Below are 15,610 nucleotides of genomic sequence, written 5' to 3' on the forward strand. Positions count from 1 at the left end.
CCGCCTTCCCCCACGGTAACCCCATAAGGTTGTTTTCTATATCTGTGACTCTATTTCCATTTTGTAAATAAGTTTATTTGCAACTTTTTTTTAGATTCCACATATAAGCAATATCATATGACATTTGTCTTTCCCTGCCTGACTTCCTTCATTCAGTATGACAATCTCTAGATCCACCCACGATGCTGCAAATGGCATTATTTCATTCTTTTTTATGAATAATATTCCAGTGTATATATGTACCACATCTTCTTTATCATTCCTTTGTCAACAGTCCATTTAAAAACGTCCATTTTTAAATCAACAGTCTTAAAACATATAAACATATTCATAACCTAATATCTTCTATATAGTATTTTTGAGAGGTATACTGTACAGTATAAATATCCACAAGAACACTGCCAGTTAACTGGACAGAGAACTCCACCCAGAAAAATATTCATATAACAATGAATTTCATTTAATGATTCCACATGATATATCTACTCTCAATATCATTTTTAGTTTTATTTATAACCAAATGGTTCATTTCTAAAGGGCACTGTACTTGCCTAGTTACAGTCTAAATATACCAAATTATAAACTCCTTAAATATCTGGCTAAAACATCAGCTGGACCTGTGGTATCAGAATACGGCTTAGTACTGTCCAGATCAATGCAGGACCCAGAAAATGTGAAAACTGGTCTATCAACTATGTTAAAATCAAAAAAGTAGTCTTATTTTCTGATACTACTACATCTAAAATAAATAAAATGCATCACTTTTTCTTTCTATAATGCATCCTGACTCAAAAAACGCTTTATTTTCAGTACTACCTCAGACACTGCCTAGCCACTGCACTGGCAAACCTCTATCAACTCTTTACTTTTATTTTCCTATTATATTTCCTCAAGTGGAAATAACAGCTAACTTTAACTATACTCCTTCTACATACACAAACTGTTCTGGTTACTTTCTATCTCTAGCCACCTCACTAACTCTGACAGGGAGTAACTTCACAGAGATGGTCACTAGGCCTCAGTATTGAAACTGAACATCATATCACAAACAGCTCCCCACATTAAACACACTTTCCTGTGGCCGTGGTTTTGCTCATTCTGTACTCTCTGCTTAGAATGTTCTTTTTCCCCTTCCTATTAATTTATATCCATTCTTTTTTTTATTTTTTAATTGAAGGATAACTGCTTTATAGAATTTTGTTGTTTTCTGTCAAACCTCAGTATGAATCAGCCATAGGTATACATATGTCCTCTCCCCCTTGAATCTCCCTCCCATCTCCCTCCCCATCCCACCCCTCTAGGTTGATACACAGCCCCTGTCTGAGTTCCCTGAGACGTACAGCAAATTCCGTTGGCTATCTATTTTTCATATGGTAACGTAGGTTTCCATGTTACTCTTTCCATACATCTCACCCTCTCCTCCCCTCTCCCCATGTCCACAGTTTGTTCTCTATGTCTGTTTCTCCATGGCTGCCCTGCAAATAAATTCTTCGGTACCATCTTTCTAGATTCCATAGATATGTGTTAGTATACAATATTTATCTTTCTCTTTCTGACTTACTTCACTCTGTATAATAGGCTCTAGCAATAGCAGAATATACAAAGCAGAAGAATAGATCAGTGAGCTAGAAGATAAAATGGTGGAAATAACTGCTGAAGAGCAGAATAAAGTAAAAAGAACAAGAAGAACTGAGGACAGTTTCAGAGACCTCTAGGACAATATGTTAAACTCATATCCATTCTTTAAGGCTCAACTTCCCTCATGATGTCTTCTCTACTGCAGTGCCAATGTTAACATTTTAAAATATTTGGTTTCAAGAATCAATAAACAAATCCAAAATTCTGTACTGAAATTTCAGTTTAATAATCTGTTAAAGTATAATAAGCCTCTGAAACTTACTAAGAACCTAGCTCAGTCCCTGGCATCTCGTAAGCACTCAGTAATCACTGCCAGGAGGACAGAACAAAAAAAAGCAAGGAGGAAGAGAAAGGGGAAAGGAGTCAGGACAAGAGTCAGAAAAATCCCAGCTCCCATATGTTGGAATAAATCAAGACCCACTTGACTTCACACTCTAAGATGTCTGGCTCTAGGTAAGTGATCACACCATCATGGTTATCTGGGTCATTAAGATCTTTTTTGTATAGTCATTTTGTGTATTCTTGCCACCTATTCTTAGTATCTTCTGCTTCTGATAGGTTCGTACCATTTCTGTCCTTTATTGTGCCCATCTTTGCATGAAATGTTCCCTTGGTATCTCTAGTTTTCTTGAAGAGATCTCCAGTCTTTCCCATTTTACTGTTTTCCTCTATTTCTTTGCATTGTTCACTTACGAAGGCTTTCGTGTCTCACTTACTATTCTTTGGAACTCTGCATTCAGATGGGTATGTCATTCCTTTTCTCCTTTGCCTTTCACTTCTCTTCTTTTCTCAGCTATTTGTAAAGCCTCCTCAGACTGCCATTTTGCCTTCTTGCATTTATTTTTCTTGGGGATGGTTTTGATCACCACCTCCTGTACAATGTTACGAACATCTATTCCATCGTTCTTCAGGTACTCTGTAATCTAATCCCTTGAATCTATTTGTCACTTCCACTGTATAATCGTAAGTGATTTGATTTAGGTCATACCTGAATGGTCTAATGGTTTTCCCTTTCTTCAATTTCAATTTGAATTTGGCAATAAGGAGTTCATGATCTGAGCTGCAGTCAGCTCCTGGTCTTGTTTTTGCTGACTGTATAGAGCTTATCCATATTCGACTGCAAAGAATCCAATCAACTTGATCTTCGTATTGACTATCTGGTGATATCTACGTGTAGAGTTGTCTCTTATGTTGTTGGAAGAGGGTGTTTGCTATGACTAGTGCATTTTCTTGGCCAAGAGAATAAATAACAATTCTATGTTCACCCTAATGTTGCACAAAATGCATCTGACAAACTTCACCATCCATATCTAATAAAAACAATAAATCAGCCAGAAACAGAATGAACTTTCTCAATCTGTTAAAAGCATTTACAAAAAATATCTATGGCTAACATCAGATGTCGTGGTTAAGGACTGAATGTTTTCCCTCCCTAAGCACAAGACAATGATGCCCATTCTCACTGCTATTCAACATGCAGTGTAATCAAATAAGAAAATGTAATAACAACATATGGATTGGAAAGGAAGAAATGAAACCATCTTTATTCACAAATACCATGACCAGCTACAGAGAAAATCCAAAAAACATCCAAAGAATCTCAAAAAACAGCCACAATAACTTAATAGGACAGTTTAGAATGACTGGTATACAAAAAATGCACTTCTACATTCTAGCAACAAAAAATGGAACCTGAAATTTTTAAAGTATCATTTATGATAGCATTGAAAACTATAAAATAGGAAGAGATGAATCTAACAAAATATGTTTTAAGATGCACATGCTTAAAATAATTTTAAAATGCTAAAAGACACTTAAAGAGGGCCTAAATAAATGGAAAGATATGCTGTATTCTTGAACCAGAAGAGTCAACACTGTTAAGATGTCAATTCTCCCCAAATAGATTTCAAGGTTCAGTGCAATCTCAATGAAGATGCTATGACTTTTTATAAAATCTTACTAGCTGATTTAAAAACTTATATGGAAATGCAATGGTCTAAAAAATAGACAAAACAAATTTTTAAAATATGAAGTTGGAAGACTAATACTGATCTGAGACTTACTATAAAGCTGTACTAACTGACAATGGTGTTACTGCTGAAAGGACAGCTGTATAGAGCCAAAGCAAGTCAACATACAGACCTACACAGACATGGTCAACTAATTTTCAACACAGAGTCAAGGTAACTAGAATGGAAAAAGTGCAGTAACTTCAAACAGAGTTCTGGTTCAACTAGACAACTATACAGCAAGGAGGGAGGCAGTTGGAATCTCGGCTCTTACCTCACACCAGATACAAAAGTTAAACTGAAATGAACACTAGCCTAAATTCAAGTGCTAAAACCATAAAACATCCAAAAGAAAACATAAGTGAAAATTCAAATCAAACTTCAAAAATCAGATTATTGGTCAAGAAATGAATACTGGAGTTAGAATACCTAGATCCAAACTCTAATTTTCCAATAACTAATTATGCAACTCACTATTTTACTATCTCTATATTTCAGTTTTTTTCCTCTTACTTGAAGCTGATAGGATACCCACCTCACAGGAATTATACAAGGACCATATGAGATAATGCTTAGAAAATGCCTGATACATATTAAATACGCAGTAAGCATGTTTGCTACTTTTTAAATTGCCATTTAGTACTTTAAAAAACACCTATCCAAGTTTCATAGTTCAAAATTTAGTGTTCCCTATTGTGAGTCTCAGAAATGTATAAAGAATAAGAGTTCAGGTTCATTTTTCATTCAAATGCTGTCTAAAGAAATGATCAAGAATAAGGAATACAAAATTAAAAGAAAAATAAGGGAATGGGAGAGAAACATATTTACTGTGCACCTTCACGTATCCCAGGAAACAGGTGCTTTACCTGGATTATCTTTTTTATTCCTCCTAAAATTCCTCCTAAAAAGTTTCTTGAGAAACAAGAAACTGTTAATAAACCTTCATAAGTGGTCTTTAAATAGAAGTGCTGGCTTTGTATTTCAAATTATGGATTGGTGCCCAAAACAAAATCTCTCATTAAAAGTTTAGAGAGACTGAATTGTTGTAAGGGATATTTGTAATTATTTAACTCAGAAAGCAGTGTGTTAAGAATCACAATGAAGGATCCTCACATCATAAACCACAGAACCCTATCATCTTACTTAATATTATAATCATGACTCTGGCTACTTTTAAAATATGCATCAGGGAGCCAATAAATGAGAAGATTACAGCTGTCCATCTCTTAAGAGTTCCCGAAGTTTTGAAAAATGAGAATTCTTTGGCACCTATTCCATCTCTAAAGATGTAGACGGAGGGAGTGTTTACAGCAAATAAAGTCATTCTACAAATTTCTCCTGGTTATTTTCCCATACTTCCTCAAAGGCAAAAAGCAGCACCTCATAAGAGTGGTAAGGAAATAAAAGCCCCCCCACCCCCGATCCTCCACTGGAGGTAAGCTTACCTGCAGTGTTTTATTCTCTTTAAGATCCAACCCAAACACGTTGTGCCGCTTCACTTTAAAGAAGTCAGTCTCGAGGCCATCGTCGTCCTCCTCGTCATCTCTGTCCAAGAACTGCACAGGGGTTTCCCTGTCCTTCTGGGACTCTTCACTGCTAGGGACAGACTCAAGTGGAGATCCTTTTGCTCTTCTCAGTTTCCCGACCATTTCTTCTTTACCATCTTCTTCTTTCTCTTCTTCCTCTTTATCACTAATGCCACTAGCCAGTCTGTAATTTGTCCCTTCTGGTCTCTTCCCACCTTTCTGAAGAATAGACATTTTTTCATTGAAGTAGGCTCTAAATTCTTCCACTTCATCATTGGTGAGGGAAGGAGCCCTTGGCTCAATTACTTTATTATCTTCACTCACTACCAGTTCCTTGCTGGGTTGCTTTTGCATTCTCTGAAGAAATCTTATCCGTGGTGCCACAGCAAGACCAAGAGACCTTAAATATGAGCAAAGGAAGAGTTATCTCAACACACTGATGGTTGTGTTTATGAATTTATTATGAAATGCTTCCTCAGGAGTTCAGATGTTTTAGAGCTTTTTTTAAAAGGAAAATGTCCTTCTGAGATATAACTCCATCTTGACAGGTCAGGTGATCCAAAAGATACTGAATACTTGTCACAAAATATTGGAGATGTCTGTTTTCCATTAGGTGGTTAACATGATTAACAAAATAAAGAGCATAAGACCAGAAAAAAACAACTACTAGATCTGCCTATTTCCAGTACAACTCTCAGCCTCAGCTTTCTCAGATATTAAAACAAGACAAAAATATCTACCAGGCCTATCTCAGTTGTTGTAAATATCTGACGCACTAACTATATGAAAATACTTTGTAAAATATGCTTTTATTTATATAAAAATATAAATACTAAAGCTCAGGGGAGGAGGTGGGAGGGAGACTCAAGAGGGAGCAGATACATGTATACATACAGCTGATTCACACTGTTTACAGCAGAAACTAACACAACAATGTAAATTATTTACACGCCAATTAAAAATAAGTAATATTACCCGAGGCAGATTCATGTTGATGTATGCAATACCAGTACAATGCTGTAAAGTAATTAGCCTCCAATTAAAATAAATAAATTTCTATTTTAAAAATAAATAAATAAATAACATTAAAGCTGGAAAAGACATGGCCATGAAAGAACACATGTTCTCTGCAAGGAATGAATTCAAGTATTATCATCCTCTCTTCTAAGACATTTAACATGGCATAATAACCTCTACAAAAGAAGGATATTTAAACCCGAGACCAAATAAAGAAAAAAAAAAATCTTATTTTCTCCTTCCAAGATCAAGACTTACTTTATGATGAGGTCTTTTCCAGCTTCTAAGTTCCCACAGATGCATTGGAAAGAAGCTTTTAATAAAAAGCTAACATTACAAAAGGGATCCACTGCCTTTTTTCTAAGACATGATTCACAGAAACTGATGGGTGTAGTTGTAAAACCTGGATTCAGAAACAGAACTACTGAAGTTCAAACCCTGGCTCTGTCAGCTACTAGCTGTGCAACCAAGGGCATAATTAAACCTCTCTATACCTCAGCTCTCTCATTTGCAAGATGGCATGACAAGACTACCTACATTATAAGACTGTTGTAAAAATGAGTTCATAGATACAGTGCATCTAAAATAATGCCTAGCACATATGCAGTCACTTCTGGGCACTTGTCATTATTACTGTTATAGGGATACAGTTAGGATCACAAATTCAGTATCCATCAGAAATTAAAACACCAACTTAAGCTGTACCAGGTTTCCCAGGTGGCACTAGTGGTAAAGAACTGCCTGCTAATAATGCAGGAGACTTAAGAGATGTGGGTTCAATCCCTGGGTCAGGAAAATTCCCTGGAGGAGGGAAACATTAAAGACCCGTGTCTCTCCTGTTTGCTAATATCTCAGCAATGTCAAAGAGAAAACCAGGATAGAACATCATAAAGCACAAAAAAATCAGCTAATAATCTAAACCATGAATCATATTCAGAAATTGTAAAATTAGTAACTGGTAAAGAGATAAACGAACAGAAACACGTTTCCATGGCATCTGATTTGTTATCCATTAACTAAACAAAAAGTCAGTGACCTTACTTTGTTATCTTGCAAATTAAGTGGTTCGAAAATGTTATAACTGACAAATTACCTGTTATCCTGAACTTGCAATCTAACATGAAGAACAGAAAATAGCAGCTCACCCAAATACAAGCTTTTATTAGACTCAACTTAAAGGTAAAGGCACTCAAATTCCTGGAAAGCAGACCAAATACGAAGACTTTGCTGTGAAAGTACATATTTCATCCCAGATTAGATTTCAAGCTGACATTCAAAGTATGAGTAACCCCAAGGGTGCTTCTCTAGGATTTTGTCACTGCTTTTCCCACAGGCAGAACCCCACTGAGAAATGGACACTCGGAAAAGATTAGGGGGAAAATATCCTTCAAATACTAGCCAAAACAAGACCAAGAGTTCCATTTTGGTAGAACAGCAAATGCAATTACTAAAGACAGACGTTTTACCATGGTAACTGTGAGCACCTGTAAGAAACACCAAGACACAAAGAATACCCAGGCAACAAGCAGCATGGGATACCAATCTAAAATAAGGGAAGAACCAACGAAGAGACCTGCATCCAAAGCATAAGAAGAACCGTGTGTGGTAAACCAGGTCACTTTTTAGAAAACAAGACATCTCAAGATTTCAAAGAATGCCGGTCAACTGCTCTCCATCTCCTTTAAGACCAATTTACAGGAAACTGCCAGCCTTTTAGGAATTTATACTCCTGAACTGAACATTCAACAAGTTTCCTACAGCTTATATAGTCTTTTTCTCTGCAAATCTTCAACAGTTCTTTTAAGGTAACATAAAGAGGTTTAAACTAGGATTCTCAGAACCAGGTTTCAAATGAATTCCCTTTAACTCTGAGGACTCAGAGTTAAATCTATAATATGAATACTTACAGGGCATAGTCAGGTATAGGTAACTTGCTCACATCAAATATTTCTTTATCCTTCATCAGATACACTGAACGTATGTAGGAGACAAAACACTGTAAACAGAAAAGGTTGAGGTATATGACATTACAGTCAGAAACGGAAAATGAATTTTAACTGAGATAAAAGAAAGTAATCAAAGGAATAAATTCAACAGTAGTGAAAACTCTCAAAAATAGCTGAGAGTATCTCCATTCCATAAAAACAACAAAAAAAATCTACCTTTTTAGAACTGTTATCGGAGAAAAGACTATAAAATTTGATTTCATCAAGCCAACTGAACATAAAATATAAACTTCTCAAAAAGCTATTCTATAAGTTAAAATCATTCAGGCAAATTAACAGGAAAAAAATATAGTTTTTGGAATAATACAGTTGAAATCTGAGTTTCACATCTTACAAGCTGAGCAAGTTTATTATTTCTCTGTCGGTTTCCTCATCTATCAAGATAATATAAAAGTAACTTCTACTTTGAGTGTAATGAGAACTAAATGAGAAAAATGCATGTAGACTACTTGAGCATTTCTTCTGAAATACATTAAATATCAATGAATACCAGTTATTAATAATAATTATTACTGGAAAACATCCTTGTAATAAAACTATTACAACAAAATAAAATTTTACTGTACCTAAGCTTAATCATAACAGGAAAGGTTTAGGGATAAACTTTTATAAAATTTAATAAATTCTTTGTTGAAATTTCAAGTAATTCATCATTATAATTTCAAGCAGTTTGTCATTAGCTTACAATATTTTATTCTGTGTGTTTTTAAAAAAAGTAAACTATCTTTATGCCAAGAACCATTGCAAACTAAAAAGCAAACATGGTCCGGAATGCTCTGTCAGTCTGAAAAACAAACAAGCAGCAAAGATGGCGAAATACATCAAAGCAGAAGTTTTATTTATTTTAAAATTAAGCTTTGTAAAGTATATTTAATTCCCATTTCTATATTTCCTAAACTTCACATTTTTTCTAACTTTACCCTAATCCTTTCTTCAAACCATTTACACTAATTTCCAAACCATTTTCCCTGTCTCCATAGGCGTTAAAATGAATAATTCAAGGATAATTTTCCACCTACAATCACCCACAAGAAATCACTCCAGTTGCTTATCGTTTTTGTTCTATCCAGATTATAATCAAAAGCTAGAGAATCACTTCTATGAAATCAGATAGCTGGCTGCAGCTGCCAACAGTTAGCCATGCTGCTAAACCATGCATGACACCCAATAAATCACATCATTTATTTCAATGTGCTTTTCCATAATCTTGTTCTAGAAGACTCATTTGCTGTATGCAGAAACCACTGAAACAACATCCTTCCAGTTTTTCATATTTCCTGATTCATAACTGAATGAGCCAGGTACAACATCAGAATTCACGTACACTATTTGGAATTGTGCATGCTATTTCCAAAGCTACTAAAAGATTTAACTCCAAGCTTAAAGTATGCTGCTAGATGAAACATGCACATAAATGTTTTCATGGCCAAATGTTTTAAGAAAAATAATCTGTTTAAAATCTATTTTCATTAGATTTCAGGTAAAGTGAGCTTATGTAAGTTTGAATATGTTTTATTTATATATTTCAGGATGAATTTCATGTCGTTCTCTTATATTTTAGAATTAATTTCTCCTGATGTATCGTGGAAGTTCTGAAGAAACTCAGACCTGGATTTAAATCTTAGGTCTATCACTAATAGATACATCACCCTGGACAATTTTTAATTTTCTCAAGCTTCTGTTTTCCCATCTATAAAATCAAATCAATTATGACCTACCTCACAGGTTATTGGGAAGATTAAATAATAATACACATATAGGGTTATGCCATGGCTAAGGGCCTATCACATACTAAGCATGTGAATTTAACTTTCATCATAAGCATAGCGATAAATAATTTGATAAAAAAAAATAACCCAAGTTAACTTTTTAAGTGTAAGATTGTCTCTTTAAATAAAACTTCTTTGCTTTGAATATCCAATTTCAAAACCATTAACCCAAAAGACTAACTCCTGACTTTTTCTGTTCAGGCTCTTCTATCTACTCAGGATGGCCTTTCCGTACCTCCTCTTTATTTTCTTCTTCCCAATCTCTGAATCCCTACTATCTAACTCACTGTTGATGTGTTACAGGAAATGCAGATATAGATTTCCCATGTAGATCTCATAACTCAAGTATAAGTAAGAGAGTGCTGAAAATGAAGAGCTTCATAACAGGGATTCAAATATTGGTCAATTCAAATACTAAACTGCTGTAAGCACAATGCAAAATAATTTCACATCTTTCTTTTCTAAAGAAGGTACTGCTGGGTACTCTAAGAACAAAAAAATAAGTATAACTAAAAGTGACATTTCCTTGGGTATTTGCTAATCAAGAGGACTTATAAGTCCAAAAAAGCAGTTTGGGAACATTACGCCACATTTATAGATTAAAACCTCATTTCTAAAGAAAATTTAGCAAGAATGCTATGCTTTCTGGAAATTTAACCTAACATATTAATTTTATAGTCAAGAGAGTACAGTCAGAAGTTAATAACAACTTTACTGAAGAAACCAAGTTGATATCTTTATCAAGTTATCTTATATACTTAATAATCATTAAGTGGATTTTCTATATGTCTGACAAAATTATAGACAAGTAATAGACATTTTTCCAAATTACTATAAGAAATATATAATTTTTGGACTTCCCTGGCAGTCAGTGTTTAAGACTGTGAGCTTCCACCACAAGGGGCACAAGTTCAATCCCTGGTTGGGGAACTAAGATCTGGCATGTCACGTGGCATGGCCAAAGGAAAATTTTTTTAAAGAAAGAAAGAAACATGTAACTTTTTCAAAGTTAAAGAATAAGGCAAAGCTATCTTAAAAGTATACTACCTGAATATCTGAAGTAGCAGAAAATGATACAATTGAACTTTATTACATGCTCTAGTCCAAGGAAGGTATCCAATTCTAAAATAACTTACCCTTTGAGCTCTTTCTTTTAAATCTTGATCTTGAGCTAAAAACGATTCCAATTTTTTCTGAACATCTATAAGTTTTTCTGGATTGATTCTTTTATAACAAAAAGATAAAAGTTAAACTAAGACATCTCGATTTTAGAAGCTGAAAATAGTATACATTATTTTCTATTTTCCTCAGTATTTTTAAAATCCATAACATTTTTTCTCATCTATGACCCAGATTAGATAGAAATTACACTAGACCTAAAGTTGACTCTGTATATTTCAAATAATGCAGGAAAAAAAATCAGACATTTTCTCTAAACAACCCATGCTGAGTGAAAGATTAGGTTAACACCACAATTAGCAATGTTCCTCTTAAATCTTTAAAGATAGAAAGCAGCCTCTCATGGGAGGTGGATCATCAATGAAATGGAACAAATGAAAGCAAATGTCATTTTTTATAAGATTTCCATTTCAGTCAAATATCAAGAAGATCAAATTCAAATAATAAACAAGTAGTCAAGGATATAAACATTATTTTCCTTATCTGGAAATTAGGCATAATATAACAGAATTGTTACTTTAATTTGCCCAGGTTTAGAATGAAAATTATGGGAAAAAAATGAAATTCTTACAAGCATCTATTCTATATTTCACAAAGAAAATCTCACTTGTTTTCCCTGATTTTAGACTAAACAATTTTGTTCCTGAAAAGTTGCAGTGGTAATAGGTGGTAGGTAGCAGATGAGGTTTTTCTTTAATTACAGAAAATATCAAAATACATATATGTAAGAACTTTAACTCAGCCTCAACAATTACAGAGCTCACACCCAACTTTGTTTTACCTAAACCCTTATCCACTCCTCCACCAAATCTAACCTGCTGCTGCTGCTGCTAAGTCACTCCAGTCGTGTCCGACTCTGTGTGACCCCATAGACGGCAGCCCACCTGGCTCCCCCGTCCCTGGAATTCTCCAGGCAAGAATACTGGAGTGGGTTGCCATTTCCTTCTCCAATGCATGAAAGTGAAAAGTAAAAGTGAAGTCACTCAGTCATGGCCGACTCTTTGCGACCCCATGAATTGCAGCACACAAGGCCACTCTGTCCATCACCAACTCCCAGAGTTCACTCAAACTCATGTCCATCAAGTCAATGTTTCAAGGGCTCCAATATAAGTGAAAGTGAAAGTTACTCAGTCGTGTACAACTCTTTGCGACCCCATGGACTGTTCTGTCCATGGAAATCTCCTGGCCAGAATACTGGAGTGGGTAGCCTTTCCCTTCTCCAGGGGATCGTCCCAACCCAGGAATTAAACCAAGGTCTCCTGCATTGCAGGCGGATTCTTTACCAACTGAGCTATCAGGGAAGCGCCCGCCAATAACAGTGGTTAGATGCCACGAAGTAGGTGGCAATGCCTTAACTGTATGCGTGTTGTCAGCCCTGAAAGGCTCTTCCATCCTAGTCAAGGGGAGTGCTAACCTTCTCTCCTTTCATACAACACAATATAAATTAGCCTACAACCAATTCTGCTGACACTCAATCTAAACGTCTTTGATGACAGGAGAGCACAATACTCTGCAAAGGACAAACAATCCTAAAAATAAGTTCATCTAAGAGGTTTAATCCTTTCAACCATCAATGCCTCCTGATGCCAACAAGGTCTGTTTTTCATCTTGTATTCTCCTCTGACCATTTTCTAAAAGAGTTGTTAAACAAAAAGTCCAAAATCAGACAGGAGAAAAGATTAGAGGGAGGAGACATAATTAGGCACAATAATTTCATGCTTTCATTTTTCTAACAATAACATCAAGACAGCAAGTCATTCTTACTTGATTTCCTTCACAGGCACTTTCTTCTGAAGAAGCTGCTGCACCATCCCTTTTTCTTCTGAGGGAAGCAAAATTAATAAAGCTTCACCATCCTCTTTGTACCTAAACAAAAAAACAAAATCTCTTCCACATTAGCATTTCTCTTCCACAATCTGCATTTTACATTTTAACAGCTTGATGAATAGGTAACAGGAAAGCAAATTCACCAAATTAGTAAATATTAGGAATACCATGTTCTTTAACATCTGTGACAACAGAAAACTAGGGCTTCTTGAACACCTTTTTCAAATATTCATCACTACTTACACTTCCTAATGATTTTGTACTACAACTCCTAGTAAGGACACACAAAAAAAGATAATCTCAAAACATTCTCTTAAGGCTTTGTATTATAAATATGAGGGGAAAATAAATTTTTATAGTTAATCAAATAAACTACTTACTGAGAAACTCTGTGCCAGGTATAAACTGGGAAGAAAAAAAACAAGATGAATATCCCTGTCTTCAGTGATCTAAAAATATGGTTACCAGAAAAGACAAACACACACAAAAGCAAGAGATTCAAAAAACAGCCCCAGAATGGTAAAGCAGTAAGTGTGACAGGACAGCCACTGGCAACAAATGCCAAGAACTCAGAATTGAAAGGAAGACACTCAAGGTTAGCCAAAGAAAAAGAGAAATATGTCACAGCAAATGAAATGTGAGGTGGGCCTAAAAAATGTACAGAAAGGGAAGTGAAGTCGCTCAGTCGTGTCCGACTCTTTTCAACCCCATGGACTGTAGCCCACCAGGCTCCTCTGTCCATGGGATTTTCCAGGCAAGAATACTGGAGTGGGTTGCATTTCCTTCTCCAGGAGATCTTCCCCACCCAGGGATCGAACCCAGGTCTCCTGCATTGTAGACAGATGCTTTACCGTCTGAGCCACCAGGGAAGTCACACAGAAAGGGAAAGGCTACAATAATCCAGAGAGGACGAATGGCATGAACAAAGGAGTGGGAACCAGGAAATAAACACAAGAGTAAACTAAAGACGGGAGAAAGATAGCATTTTTTTAAAAAGCTGAAGGATAAGAAACTCTTTTAACATCTATATCCAAATTCAGAGATGGAGAGAGGATGTAAAAAGGCTCCCAAAGTCTAGGCCAGAGCTGCAGCAAAAGGGATAAAGAGAAATCTTAAGAATATCAAAAAGGCATCCAAAGAAGATCTCAATCTTTAGACTGACTCATAAGCAAAAATAATAAGTCTAACCATCTACATCTATCTTATCTACCCATTCACGCATTCAGGGATAATCCAGGAGGATGAGTCATGAGTAAAGTCACAAAGGAGCCATATTCAAACATTTGAAACTATACCTAACAGAATACACACATGAAAGGGTAAGGTTAAGGTGGATTACAACACTGAAATTTAGAAGAAAAAGATTCCCAAAGGAAAAACAAGTCAAAGTCAAATCCCACAAAGCAAGTATCTTTTAATAAAGATTATCACTGGCTATTTTACACCACACACATCTTTTCCCAGTAATAATGTAAGACACAAATTATCTCCCACATACCAACACTTAAAATTTTCCAGTAAGCTTTTATTTCAAAAAGAAAAGCCCTTTTAAAAAAGCGTAAGAACATTTCCCTCTTTTTTAAAAATGCTTATAAGAATAATCCTATTTACCCATGAGCTAGCTTTTTTATTTCTGACGCAATATTCAAGGCCCAAAGCTAAATATATGCATAAAGAGAAATAAATGTTCTTCCTAAGACCTACATTTTAAAATTCTTTATATTTAGATATTTTAAGAAACATTGTAGGCACACACACACACACCAAAAAAGCCCTGCATCTGAAATACAACAAAAAATCTCATTTTTATCATCAGTGTTAGTACCATGTTACTTTTATATAACTCTTCAGAATTTATGATGAGCTTCATTTTACACCAACTTGCCAATCTTAAAAACAAGCAACCAATAGAGGAAGCAAATAAAAAGATCCTGAAAGTCCAAGAAGTTGGCCCAAATAAATAAGCAGCTGATGACTACATATAGGAGACTTTAAACTTTCAATTCAATATTTTTTTTTCAACTCTACCAGGATTTCCTCCACAAAGTAGAAGCCTCAATAGACTGATCATGATTACCTGATATCTGGAAACTTAACCTCTACATGCTACAAGGAAAACAAGTAAAAAACAAAAAATTGAAATATTTTTAAAAATCTACATCTATTATATAATTTTAACTCATTTAACACATATCTGAGTACTACGAATATTAGTGTATTCTCTTGACGATTAAACTGATACGTATAAATTTGCCTTTCATACCTAATATACACCATATGTACCTAAAAGCTGCTCACTAAATATTTGGTGAAAAAATGCAAACATACCACTAGAAGTTGCACTAGCAGATGAAATACTGAATTTGGAGCTAAGAGAGCTGATTTCAAGTCCCAGCCCTACTATTCATTAGCTTTATAATCTTGAATAATGAATCATTTTATCTCTACATATTGCATTTTCTTATTTATAAATTACAGTTTGAATTATATTATCTTTAATCCTTCAGGATCTAAATTCTAGTATCAATATACTAGTCACTGTTCACAATATAAGGATGATCAAGAGGTGTGGAAATGGGGGCCACTGTTAGTCACACTCTGCTATTCCACAGTGCTTCTCTTTTTTGTCCCCTCCCTGT

General features: G+C 35.1%; 1 protein-coding gene across 1 annotated transcript in view; it reads right to left on the reverse strand.

The window, feature by feature from the left end:
• Positions 1 to 15,610, reverse strand: part of DDX10 (DEAD-box helicase 10) — a 311,750-nt gene that overhangs the window by 246,558 nt on the left and 49,582 nt on the right. The window contains exons 10-13 of the mRNA XM_018059822.1: positions 12,909 to 13,010; positions 11,102 to 11,189; positions 8,098 to 8,186; positions 5,093 to 5,573 (exon numbers count right to left, since the gene is read on the reverse strand). Coding sequence (XP_017915311.1) covers positions 5,093 to 5,573; positions 8,098 to 8,186; positions 11,102 to 11,189; positions 12,909 to 13,010 — 760 coding nt within the window. The remainder of the gene's footprint in view (positions 1 to 5,092; positions 5,574 to 8,097; positions 8,187 to 11,101; positions 11,190 to 12,908; positions 13,011 to 15,610) is intronic.

This window comes from Capra hircus, chromosome 15, assembly GCF_001704415.2.
Source record: "Capra hircus breed San Clemente chromosome 15, ASM170441v1, whole genome shotgun sequence".
In the NCBI taxonomy this organism is placed as follows: Eukaryota; Metazoa; Chordata; class Mammalia; order Artiodactyla; family Bovidae; genus Capra; species Capra hircus.